Raw genomic sequence first — 14,201 nt, forward strand, 5'->3', positions numbered from 1 at the left:
ATGTAATCCAGATTTCTGGGTTGCTTGTTTGGCTGTTTGCTTCAGATAAAGTATCTTTTCAACCAGCTGGAAATGGTATATAGCTTAACTAAAATAAACAGCTAGTACTATCTAGCCTCCATTTGTGAAAATTATTCTATTCTATTCTATTCTATTCTATTCTATTCTATTCTATTCTATTCTATTCTATTCTATTCTATTCTCAAAAGAACTACAAATTCTGTTTCAAAGCATAAACTCTCCATTAATTTGTCTAAGCCAGAATTAAAATTTAGTTGTAAAATACGGGGATACGTTTGGAACTCAGAGGTATCCCTTCTAACCACTACTACTGTTTTTGACTCCCCTGATTCTGCTGAACACTTAGACAACCTCCAAGAGAATGAATTCCTACAAAGTAAGACAGAAGTCACACTTGTCGCTATTATTTACTTATAATAATTCACAGAGACTAGAAATAAATTTATTTTCTATACTTAGAAATCAAACAGGCCTGGTGAAAAGCAATTACAAACTCAACATGCAGGTTCTTTTGCATTTAGTGAAATGTGTTGATGCTGAAAATAAGTAAGCTTCCCATTTATTTCCAATTAAAACAAAGAAAGGTATTTTTTAGCACTGGTCACAGATCTGCACTTTCTTACAACCATTTTATGCTCATTTATCAACAGACAAGGCAACCTTAGAGATTAAATCTCACAAATTAACTACACTGAAAAACCTCTTATAAAATAGGTTTTACTAAATTAAACATCTCTAAAGTCAACAATTCTCAGTGACAACATCTTATTAAATAAAATTGTAATAGTGGTGAATTTTCAGCTCCTCTGAAGTCAATCGCAAAATTTACAGAACTTCATCCTCAGACTCTTCCATTTCTAAACCAGGGATAGAGGTATCAGTCCTGAAGAATACCACACCAATTTCCTTCTAAAATAACACTGAAGAAGTGAGTCAAATCTCGACATACTACACCCGATGAACTCAATTTTTGACTTAATTTCAACATTGACTGTTTTTTTTAGATATACATATATTTTTGAGTTCAGTAAGAGTTAGAAGCCCAGGTAGTGCTGCAGTTCCAGGGGAGGTCAGAAAGGAAAAGCACCATGTCAGAATTCACAGAAAACGGTCATTTACCTTTAGTGGTCACGCCAATCACAACCTCAAGCTGTACTCAATTTTCCATTTTATACTTACCTCACTTCTCTTTAACTGCAGCCTTTAAAAGATGCCCAAGAGAAACAGAGCATCATGTGAAAGTCCAACTACATATCTAGAAGGCAAATCAGTAACAAATTGCGGGCACAAAAGATGGAGCTCCTCAAGAACTCTCAGTGATGAGGGTGATGTTACATCTGCTCCCTTACAATTTAACAGAAACTTCTCCAGGAGCACAGCAAGAACCATCGTTAAATGGTTTTCATAATCTTTAAGATTTTGCAAGTCATACTAGAACTCCTCTGTGCCCATTAACTGATTTTATGTAATATATAATGTTTTTCTCATTTAGTTTGGTTTGAAGCCATACGGGCATGACCACTTTCCAACACATTGGGTAGGCAAAAAATGTTACATTATTTAACATTTCACTGAGTGACAAGAGTATTTTCTCCACAGAAAGGAACTCCTTATTATAATGTTCATAAGTCGCATTTAGTGGTTCTCCCCTGACAATAGGTTTAGATATAGACATGGACAAACTACCTTGTTTGGTATACAGAAGCTTCTCTGTACCAGGCAAGAGACAAACACATACCAGATTTAATGCTGACAGACATAATTGATTTTGTTGCAGACTGGGAGTAGATCAATACAATAAATCCCCTTAATAAGACATAAAATTACTTTTTTAAATTACTGTTGAAGCTGTGCTCTCTGTCAATAATATTAAAATGATCGAACAGATATGGAAAAAAAGTTAAATCTGCAATGCACTTGAATCCCCAAATTCTTACGTGTAGTTCCACATAAAAATCAACCATTAATATTATTGGCCAAGTGTTTAAAATTAAATCAAGCCCATGAATGACAAGAGATGTTACTCTCAGAGAGTAAAACTTCCCTATCTGGGGAAAAACATCTACACATATATTCTTAAATAAGAATCTTTCTTCAATGTTTAACAAGAAAGTTCAACTTGATTCAAGGTGAATATGAGCTCCTGTTATCCAAGAAGATACACAAATGCATTGGTATCATTTCGATGTTGTGACAGGCTACTGAATTATACAACGGTGTTATTTCCCCAAATTCCTATAACTTGTATGACTTGGTAGGGACACAAACTACTAATGACAGCATTCATATATAAGAAAATAAAGTGCTTTGATAAAGCATCACAACTTCCTGTGTTTCCAACAGAAGTATTTAGTAAAACATTATTAAAGATGTTAACCTGTGAGCTGCTGCACCATAAACAAAACAGTCAGTAAAAATGCAGAAATATGATATTTAAGTCTTCCCATACAATTCTGTAGAATAAAAATTGCAACAAAAGCCAGCAGTGGTACTTCAGGCCTTTTTTTTAGCATAGTTTTGAAATGTGCACTGAGGAGCTTCAGGGGAAACCTCCCAAGCTCTATTTCACATTAGCGATGTGCATTAAAAATCTGCTCTTTTTAGACACAGGATAAGGCTTATACCAAAAAACCCACTGTGCCACTTGGCTGCATATCTTTGGTATATTTATAGTGCAACTATTCTCTTTCTTCTCTAAAGGGGAAAGTTTTCCAAAGCCCTGCATCATCAACTCCTACATTCACTAGGACCTCAGACACTAACCTACGGCTTTAAACAAATGAAGAATGTGCAGTGAAGATATTTTCCTCCCGGTTTTTAAATATACTACTGAAATAAAATTAAACCATGCCAAATTTCACGTTAGAAAGTAACAGCACATTTCAATTCTCTTGCAAGAGTTTAGGAGCATACAAATGCGAGCATACATTTCATGGCAATTTTAAATGACAGATAGCCAAGGTGCTATTCAAAAACATTTGTAATTTAATTATTATTATTCTAGATTTAGTCAACCTTTGCCTCTACAAAAAAGACGCCTGTTTTTAATTTTGCTTAGATACTTTCAATTACTCAAAATGCACAGAAAGGCTAGAACTACTTAATTAAAATATATTGCAAGCATGTTTTTCTAAGCTTATATTGCTAAAGCCTTGCTGTATTATAAATTTTATTGGAGCTGGCCTTTAAACACAGTACCATGTATTCACACAAGCCTGGATATATACCCGCGTTTTGTACTGCTATTTGCGTAGACATACCAACACACAACTACAGTAGACACCATCCAGTGGCAGTGCAATAAAATGTAGCGCCATCAAAATGCCATTTAATGATTTTTTTTTTCAACTCCTAAACAACAACATCCTTTCTGAACAGGTCTGGCCAACCAAACTTGCGTATTGCTGAACGCTGGCTTCGTCGCTTGGCCCCTTCCTTCTTTTCTTGTACACGCTGTAAGGCATCACGATTCTCTTGTGAAGTACCCTCACCCTACCCAGCTCTTTAATACGACCTTCATCAACTGCAAAAGAAGCAGAGAACACAAAAAATTAGTTATGCATATTGTCCATATGATCTTAATTTATGCAACGAACTTCAATATGCGTAATGAAAACTGTATGAAGCGATAAAATTAATCTGCGGATGAAAGCAGAGCTGATCCACAGAGCTGTCTTCTTGACAACAAAACCTAGATTGCAAAGCAATTGTATTTGTGGTGTGTGAAAAAATAAATCACGCATCGCACATTTCTAATGGTGACATATAGCATTTCTGAAAATACGTCTCTTGTTGTATCTTAAAATTCACGTTCGTTTGATGCTCGCTGGAGGCCACTTCCAGAAGTGAAACTCTATCTGGGAAATACTTCCAAACACAACTAACGAGATTTGCTGTTAATGCCATATTGCACTTAATTCCTACACCACTTGCAAACCCACCAGCAAGAAGCACTCCCCCAATTGTGAAAAGTGCATTGACAGCAACTAGAAGCCTCTGCAGTGTTTGCCTCAGGTAAGCATCAGGCAAGAAAATACCTCCTTCCCAGGTAAAACTCCCTGGCCCTCCAGCCCCCATCTTTTTTCCCCTCATTTATACTGGTTCCTGAGTTTTCCTAGTAGAACAAAGGTAAACAAACGTCCTTAATTCAAGTCTGAGCGCCGAGCTCTGCAGTGCAAGCGCTTGTTGGGTGGGCATGACATAATTCCTCAAGCTTTCAAAGATACACACATCATAGCTGAATGTTGTTAACCTGACCTACAGACCCCTTGTGACTTAACTGAACCAGAATCATGCACATAAGAGCATCATGGAACAAGTTAAAGCTTCCTTATTTTAATGATGACGCTACTACTGCTGAATAATAACATTATATAGCCACTGCCTGTCAGAAAAATCTGCTCTACAGTGCTAGACGACTCTAAAGAATGTGAGAGAACACACCACATGGCCAAGGCCATTGAAGGATAAATTCATAAAATTATTATAAAACATCAGTAAAAGAAATTTTGGACTTTTTCTGAACTTTAGGTTTAAAAAGCCACCAATGTGAGAGCCAACTTACACACAGAAGCTGAAATAAGAGTTTGAGAATAGAACCATATAAATTCAAACAGTAAGAGAGATGCTCACTAGAACATCAGCATCTGGGCACATAAAGTACTCAAAGATTCAACCTTTTTTCAGCATGAGGATATTATTCTGACTGACGAGACAGCACAGATAAGTAAAATTGTTAACTTTAACTATTGCATGAACCTGCCCCAAATTAAAATATTTTATAAGTTCATGTGCTTATTTTAAGTTAGAACACTGAGGGCTCCTTGAAGAGGAGATGGAGGTACTCACCCAACATCATTCCCCACCTACAGCACCCACAATGAAACCCTCTGCTGATCATCAGTTGACTCAAAATCAAACCAACTGCTGTGGAAAATCAGATCAGTTGAACTGCTACTTCATAAGCAAAAATAGTTTTTATTTATAAGAAAATAAACAGAGAGAGAACTTTTTCCGCAAGTTTCACAAATGACAATAGATGCAAAGCACACAAGATATGACACCAGCTCTGGGAAGCAAGTCACCAAGTCCTGCCTTATTTTCTCATTTACATACCTGAAGCTCACTAGACTTGGCCCAGGTAAGCTAAACAAATTGTCTGGAAGGATCTGAAGAAATCTATAAGACAAATCTCTCTATTCAAATGTAGTCCTTACTATAGAAAAACTTAATACTCTTTATGCTTTATTAAAGACAAAGGAGGTCATTAAATGCTTTTCTTTGCAAGACATTCTTAAGACCCTGTCCTTATTCATCCACAGAAATGCCTTATAAATGTTCTCCTGCCAATTGCCTGAATTTAGTATGTGAAACTTAACAAAGTCTGCTTTACAAAGCTGAAAATGACTTCATTACTTTTATCTGTGTTTTGATTCGTGACATGAAAGCACAATGTATTTCTTAAGACTTAACTAGGAAAATGTGGTTTGAAGGAAGAAAATCTGAATGGTACTTGCTAAGATTGCATTCTCCACTAATTATTGTTGGCAATTGCTTTAGATAAACACTCAAGTCAAAAACATTTTATGGCTTTCTCTCCGTCTTTGAAATCCATTTGGTTTTTGATGTGTGGCCAACACCTTTCTGATATCCCAAGAGGTTGTTATTCCTACCAGCCCTACCGCCTCTTCTATTACATCCTCATCCTTTCTCAGAGTTCACCAAGGAAAAATTTGCAAGTTTAGCTTCTGGAGGTGACACAAGTGTAAAGTTATTTTAACTTCTTAAATTCCAAAGTTTATATTTACTGCACCTCTAGGCTGACTGTAAGTTTGTGCCCTGAAATGGATTTAGGCCAAGCCTAGCCTCCACAGTCTCACGCCAAAAGCCCTTTCAAAGCTGTTCACTACTCACTGCTGATACTCTTTCAAGTAACACTGACGCACAATACTCTGGATGAGTTCATCTTTTGGCTCGTAGCATTCCTGGCCTGCAGATTCAGTTTCTTACAGTAACTGAACTTACCGTACCTTCAGTTTCACTACAGCCTCACTGGCTCAGCTGAACTCCGTTCTTATTGCTCAACATATGTTTTTATACACTTACTTCACTTTTATGAACCACATCAAGGGTGGTCAGTGCATTATCCTTCTTGCACACTCGTTCTAGCTCTACAGCCACATGAAACTGCTACGATGACAAAGGGTTCTAGGAAATTTGCTAAGCACTGCATTTTTTACCATTTATTTATTTCTGTGCATCCTCTCCAGACATGTCTGGAAACACTTTGTCACTTGAGATGACTGGATTTGGTGGAAGCAGTTCTATCAACAAAGACGGTACAGCACTGCTAATATCCTTTCGACTTCCTGGGACTTTGCCTTTGTATCTGTGAAAATTACCTTCTCATGGAGCTGTTGAGTAATTGGAGTCTATAGAAGAGACACTGTCACTTCACATGTAAAACATACAAGGTTTTACTCCGTAATTCAGTTACATGTATCAATATTGTTTGGAGACTAGATACATAAAAACCCTAAACTTCAGAAAAATCAATTCTGTAGGTTGAAAGTACCGGTTGTTTTAGGAAACTGAGCAAGCGAGGATGCCAGATGTCTGTCTTTACAGAAGTATCATCCTGTAAGTCTCAAAGCTAAGAATACGTCTGAATTCTTGTTGAATAAATAAGCTGTCACTTCTTTCTCTTCTCCCTTTTGGTCCTAAACCATAAAATTATTTATATAGCATTCACCTATTGAAATTTGAATATAGGCGAGATTTCATATATAATTCAGCCTTGCCAATGTGATGCCATAAAAAATTGCAAAGATTGCAAATAGGTATTAAAATTCTTTGTTCCCAGCCCCGTATCACTATTAAATGCAACTCATACATAGATTTATTTTTCTAAAAAAACCCGAAAACATATCAGATCTGTTGCTAAGTATCAGTAAAAAACAAAGCACAAAGTAGAAGGGATCTAAGACTCTCTATACAATGGTTTGTCTTGGCAGATAGGAGGCACATACTGGTTTGATTTCTTGGTGCAGCTACACACCCACATGCATCTTCATCAAAGATTGTCGAGACACACTGCATAATAAGCTCAAAGTAAGAGCCGTGGTCTTCAGAGGCAGCCCCAGAAATACTTTTATACTCAAGAGACCAGGAGGAATGAGAAGAGCAGGAACCCTGACACACTCCCATTCAATTCTGCTTTTATTTCTTTGCGCAACCCAAACCAATTTCCCCCCAAAACTGCGACTTCCCTCCTGAAACCAAAACACGAGTTTCAAATCCTGATATGGGTTCCTGCTGAAATACCAACATGAAATAAGGCAGAGGAATTATTTTACCATTTCTATTCACGGCAATAGCATCGGCGTGCATTTACACAGAAATTTAATGTTTCACGTTCTGAATTTTTTCCCACAGGTAGGAATTGATTAGCACTTTTATAAAATTATTTTGGGAAGCCAACACCCAAATATTTTTGTTCTCTGGGCACATTAATCTTTATTATTACTACCTAAAACAAGCTGAAGTGCAAACCAACTACATCTGGTCAGAGAGTCGGGCAGGCACGTGCGAAGCCGCATCCCCACACAGGCGCAGAGCCAACATCGCGATGAAAACAGTGCGATGGTTCAAAGGCTTTTGGAGCAAACTGTTGCTAAACCAGCTTTTCGAGGGCGGCCGATTTGGGTCAAAGCTGGTTTTGATCAATAGCGATGTGGAAAGCCGGGTTGGAGCGGCAGCGCTCGGAGCCGCGTGCGATGGGTGTGATGGGTTCCCTCCTCCCTCTGGATATTCCACATGGACATGGCATTTGTAATTTGTCAGGGGATAATCTAGAAATGCGAGCAAGCTAACCTTTTTTTTAATCTTATTTTCCATCTACAGGAAAATAAGTGAAGAAATAATTAAAAATAAGCGACAAATTTATTGACTTTCTTATTTTTTAAACAGGAAAAAGGACAAGTGCCAATTTTCAGGAAAAAAACTCACATTAGTCATAGGGAAATATTTCTTACGTTTTCTGTACAGAGTGGATTCAGAATTAGATTAGTAAGCAGCCTTACTGAGGTCTGGTATTTCTAATTCAAAAGAGAAACGTGGCAATCCTGCTAAACTCTGAAATGATGCTGTTTCTGATCAAAGGTTTCGGTTTCCTTAAATGATACTTAAAAACCTTCTGGAACAAAGAAAGTACTTGACCATCTTCAGTTTGTGCTACACAGAGAACCTGGACTTCTTTTTCTCCATAGCAGGATGAAACAGCAGAAGAAAGAAAGTGAACAGGCAAAGAGCCAGTCCTAATTCAACGTTCAACATGAACTGAAACCTGTGATTCCCTTTGAAAGCAGTCTTTGAAGGACACTCCCACATAAATAACTCCTATTACAAACTGGTATCCATTTTGCTTAAAAATGGAATCTTAGAAAAACTATTTTTACCTCTGAGCATTAAATCCACAGGAAAAATAAAGTATGAAGATTAACGCTTGACAACTGTAACTTTGAGACTGACCAACGGGTATCCTTGGGTTTTGGTTTTGTTGCAAGTTGGTTTTGGTGTTTAATTTTCCATTCTGAAGCAGTGAGGACTTGCATCGTTGTAAAAGATGAACACTGTTCATGTTTCCCAAATCCAACTAAAATAACGTGTAAAATTCAACTTACAAGGAGTTAAAAGGTTTCATGATACCCAAGCTTTCAAACTAGGTGTAAAAATGATCAAAAGCAGCACCCATCCTTTGCTGGTTACACTAGAGCAATGTTCATTTTTTGGAGAAACACTACAGCCTTGTTGAAATAGCCACATCTGGTTTACATGACCTTGTCATAGTTAATGATCAATGATTTTAAAACAAAGACATTTTAAAAGTTAAAAGGAAGAAACAAACTAACATTTCAAATTTTATGACTGAAATATAGGAGATATGAATTACTGGAAATAGAAAATGTTTCTACCTCAATCAGAAGTGTAATGTATCTGACCTTTGAATTTAAGCTCATTTATTACAAAATTTAAAGCATTATTTCTTTTCCTTTGCCAGCAAAGCATACAAAGTCATCCTCAAAAGTGAAATAGACAATACATAGTGACAAAAGAAGCAACACCCATTAGCAGCAATATTTCTATAAAACAGTTTAAATGTGTTTTTTCTCATGTTGCTTCATTCATCCTAGACTCATACATTAAGAAATATTAAAGACTTGTATGCCTTGGGGTATAAAAATACTAACTTGAACGAAAATAAGAGTACAGTTAAAATGAAGCATAAACAACAAGTACAATTCAATGAAAAGAATTCTTAATTAAAACCAGAAAGCACAAGTCACAAAGGAAGTACAGTAATATACTCTCAATCAGCCAACTCTCTGCAGTTACTCTAACAAGAAAAAAAAATAGGAACTTTTGAAATAATTGTTCAAAAAGAGAATGTTTCTAAGGAGAAAAACGCATCTTATCTAACTATTGTCAAGAAGACAGAAGAAAACACAGTTTTAAAAGTATAACTTGAAGGGAACCTTAAAACGGGTGAAGATGGGAAGTTGCAATGAGGGTAAATCCTAAAACCATTTTCCACACAAAACATTTTCGGCTCCGTGCCTGAAATCATACGGCTGGTTTATGATTTGCAATTCAATCTGGAGAAGCAAGCAGCCTAATCACCCGACAAACGCGTTCAGAATCCGCTCCCCCTGCTGCGCCACGCGGAAACAATAACTCATTGTGTTTTGACTCTTATTATTCTAGTAGTAAACATGAATAGGGGCCAATGGAAAACATTTCCTGGGAATACAGGAGTTCAGAGCAGTTCTCGTTTTCAGCTGTAATTCACAGGAATTAAGCAAAGGCTCCTGGTTTACCTGGAAATACAATCTTTTGCCTAATGGTAAAATACAAGTATGGTCCACTGGTGTGGACACATTTGAAAGAGATGCACATAAAAGAATAAGTATAAAATCCTGGTTTATTTATGAGGAGCTCTCATAGAATAGAACTATTCTAACCTACCTCAGTTTATTATCCTGAAATATGGTGTTAGGGAACAGACTGCCTGAGCTTATTGAGACTTACTGACTGAGAAATGGCTACCGAAGGCTGGGTTTAAATGGTACTGATACTTGTCGAAGGCCTTGCTTTCCAGGGATGAACTATAAAAACAAAAACTACCAGGTGAAACGTTACTTAAATGAGACTGAACGACTGCTTACCCAAAACCAGCATCCAGTGCCTCCAAGTCAAGACACTTAGACAAAAAAAACAAACATAGGAATATAATCTAGGAGATGGCAAGTGGACAAAGATAACTATTTCACTTTTAGATGCTTTTCCAGAAGACAAAATGAACCAGTCGATTCTTTTGAAGTTGTATCTCTGACACTACTCTTGATGACTTCAGATATGAGAAATGACAATGTGAATTGCCAATGAAGAATATTAACTCCATATCCAGGAGGCTTTGGTGTTTGTTATGTTTTGTTTCTTGTTTTTAATACCCTTCCTTTTTGGTACAGCTCGGATTTAACTGCAGGAACAATGAGACACTAGCTCTGTACATGTCCCTGCTGACTGTCCCCAAACTCTTCTGTGGTTGCAGAACCAGGTTTTGCAGATCCAAACTAGTTAGGACAAAGTTTTACAAGCTCACTCAAGCCACAATTCATTTTTGCTGGACTCTGCAGGCATTTCTGGTGCCCAGTTCTGATCACACTGGGTTCTGGGGAGGTTTATTTGCTCTGGGTCAGCATTGATGAGCATGGCCAAGCTTTCTCCTGCATGTCTCTGTGTTTCTCAGAACCCCCATTAGCTGAGTTTTTCTGTTCTTCAAAGTACCTGAGGCATTCAGAACAACACGGGAATGTTCAGTATTTTGAGCTGCTCCTTTCTCTTTAGAGACAGAAGGGAAAATCACGGTGAAAATCCAACACGCACTTGGAAACAGGACACGAAAGTAAATCTCTAATTCAGTCACTAACAGGGAATTAAACCAGCACACGTATCTTTCCAGAGAGTTTAGCAAGGTATCTGTCATCTCAAGATCATCATCAAAAGTGACTCATTTACTGTTGGGAGAGACACATTAAACATGCCATTAAATCTGTGAATTAAAGGCTGAGAATACTAAATTAGGGACGCACCTTAAATAGAAAAGACGAGGGATGGAAAGCAACTGCCACACAAGCACTTCCTATTAGAGATGAATGAAATATTTCATTCCTCATGAAAAATATTACTAAATATTTTTCTTAGATAAACACAGAATGCTTACCTCATTACTAACTCCAGCAGAACTTTAAAACTAGGAACAACACTGACATCTCAAACAGAATTGGTTATTCCATCTATTTCCTGAACATATTTTACATTAAAAAAACCCCAGAAATGCTGCATAAACTGCATTTACCCAAGAAGCCAAATACTCAACTTCAAAAAAATCAGTGATTTTCTAACTACGAAGTGGCACAGATGAGTCAATCTCTGGTTTGTAGCACAAACAGTGACCTAAAACGACGTACTGACCTTCACACCTGGGTGAGAGCAAAAAGCGACCGGCCATCCCACTATCTGGAATTCTGCAAATTCCACTGATTGCAAAGCTGAGATTTATGACATGTCAAAGTGTTTCAGACTTTATTTTTCATGTCAAATAATTTTACAAGGTCTAACAATGAGAAATTGAGAAAACACACATTGTAACTTTAATAGGCCACAATCACCCTCTGGAATATAAACTTGCATTCAACAAATTTAAAAGAATTGTGGCTGAGATAGAAATATTAATTAAAACAAAAGGAATTTTAGAAATTCTGGTGTTGTGGGGTTTTTTGTTTGGTAGGAGAAGGAGAAGAAAGAAAGGAAGGAGAAGAAAGAAAGGAAGGAGAAGAAAGAAAGGAAGGAGAAGAAAGAAAGGAAGGAGAAGAAAGAAAGGAAGGAAGGAGAAGAAAGAAAGGAAGGAGAGAAACAAGCAAAAAAAACCCCAAGCCAAAACCAAATATAAGAGTCAAGCTGAGAATGACAAATGCAAGTGTTTCCATGAAACAGGCAAAACTGAAGCAATTGGCGGTAGCTTATCAGCAAAATAAATCAGATTACAGCAATCAATTTACTGGCTAAATTAATTAAAATGTGGAATCAATTATGTTGCATGCGAAAAGTCGGGATGTCAGCAGAGCGGAGAGTAAACAAGTGCTGAGGCCCGAGGATGGTTATGGAAGGTCTGACCCTGCACCAAACTCACCGCGGCGGCTGGTGCCACGTGGCTGAGCCGGGACTCATGACATCCCTGTGGTGTCCCCTCCACATCTGCTCCGTGTCTGCCCCTAATTACAGCTTTTAACTTTTATCACATTTAGAAACTAATCCCATATGCTAGTTCTCCTCGGCATGAAATAAATCTGCGTGATGGCTCTACTTATCCACGTTATTTGATTTTTAATTTCTGTTCTTGTGTCTCTAACACCTTCTGAGTATGGAAAATGATTCCTGTGAGGTTTGGCAGTCCCTGTCCTTCCCTACATTCCCCTGAATCTTCACCCACTAACGAGTTCACTTCTGGTCTAGTCACAAAAAGAAAAGCAGAATTATTCCACTAGAGAATCAAACATCACGACATTCAAATCTTGAGCACACAAAGATTCGTCTCTTCAATGTGAGGAGATATGCCAGGATATCTTCATTTTTCAAGCAAAGTCCTCAAAATTAATGTAATTTCAAAATACATCTGTTCATTACACAACCTCTATGATGGTCATTTTGGATTAAAACATATTTTTAGGAATTCTGCAGCCCAAGCCAGATGTTTCATGAACTACACTAGAAGTCAGACAACGGTGCTTCTTGAGGGGCGCTGGTTTACTGCGCTACGTGTATTATATGTTAGAGGCAGATACATTTACAATATCAATAAATACAAATTTTTAAATCACATATATTTAGCAAAGTTCAAAATTTGCAAGAACAATGCAAAACGGAGTTCACGTTATGACCGTACTTCAAATCACATTTTAAAGACCTTCTGGTCCTTGCAATCGTTTTGCAAGACTCCATTTCAGAGCGGATGGTTCAGAGTCATTTCCAGCCCACAAGTCAATTTATGCTGTGCCAGTTCCTTAGGACCCACCAATTAAGTTAATAACATTAACTTTTTATTACAGAAGCACTGGAATATTAAAGCATATATTTGCATACAAGGCTAAAATCCCACACCAGTCATTTGCATTTAGTCCAAATATACTAAAAAGTGAGGGAAAAATTTGCCTGCCTACACCTTCTTGGCACTATCATCATTGTCCAAGTATCTTATACGCTCAAGGGTCACACTAGGTTTAGAAATATGCATTTTGATGATTCCAAGTGTTTATAGACTTAATGAGAAACAGATACAAACTTGTAAGATGTGTCTCTTCTAGAGAAGCTGCTAGAAATTATATGTCTGCCTTTTTCTTGGTTATAGAATTCAAATTTATTACCTATGGCTCTAATAAGAGAGTGGGCAGTTAGTTCTTTAGAAGAATTGAGTTCATGATCTATCAGGATTTATTTAAACTGTTTCCTAACTCTTCAAAGTACACAACATTGGATCTTTAAACAAATTATAAACAGCAATTGTTTGAGAGCAAACCAGCAATTTCTCCCAATCAGATTGCACAGTTCTAAACAATTTGATCTTTTCCATCTGTGATAGTTTTGTGACCACACTGTCCTCATCTCAAGAACTTCAGTGCATTTATAAACATTAATCTGCACCACACTACCCTTATAAACATTAACATGTACTGTCTTTTGCATTAATCCATCTGACTAGACCCAAAGATGCAAAACTACACATGGACACCACTTTGACAGGGATCTAAACCATCAGACGTGACCAAATGACAACAGCAGTTCACTTCATGGATACAAATATGTCATCTTGGCCTTTTCGTTATGAGGGGGAGGAAGAATAAGACCAGAATCACACTAATACACTATACTTTTAAAATAGATCTTAAAATTAAACAGCCTCTGTACTCAATGGGGAAAAGAATAAAGAGAAAAAAAATCAAAATACTTGTATTGACATACACAGAAACATAAAACTTATTTGAAATATGCCCTTTTTATTAGTAAAGAATATCTCTAAATTGTACATAAAATTGAATGTTTTGAAAAACGCAACAGTAGAAATC

General features: G+C 37.1%; 1 protein-coding gene across 3 annotated transcripts in view; it reads right to left on the reverse strand.

Moving 5' to 3' along the window:
* Positions 1 to 497: 497 nt before the first annotated feature.
* ATE1 (arginyltransferase 1) overlaps positions 498 to 14,201 on the reverse strand; it is an 82,499-nt gene continuing 68,795 nt past the window's right edge. For all 3 annotated transcript variants that reach the window (XM_080348010.1, XM_080348009.1, XM_080348008.1), the window contains one exon: positions 498 to 3,544. In XM_080348010.1, the coding sequence (XP_080204136.1) occupies positions 3,366 to 3,544 (179 nt within the window). In that variant the 3' untranslated portion in view covers positions 498 to 3,365. The remainder of the gene's footprint in view (positions 3,545 to 14,201) is intronic.

Source organism: Nesoenas mayeri (assembly GCF_963082525.1).
Source record: "Nesoenas mayeri genome assembly, chromosome: 7".
In the NCBI taxonomy this organism is placed as follows: Eukaryota; Metazoa; Chordata; class Aves; order Columbiformes; family Columbidae; genus Nesoenas; species Nesoenas mayeri.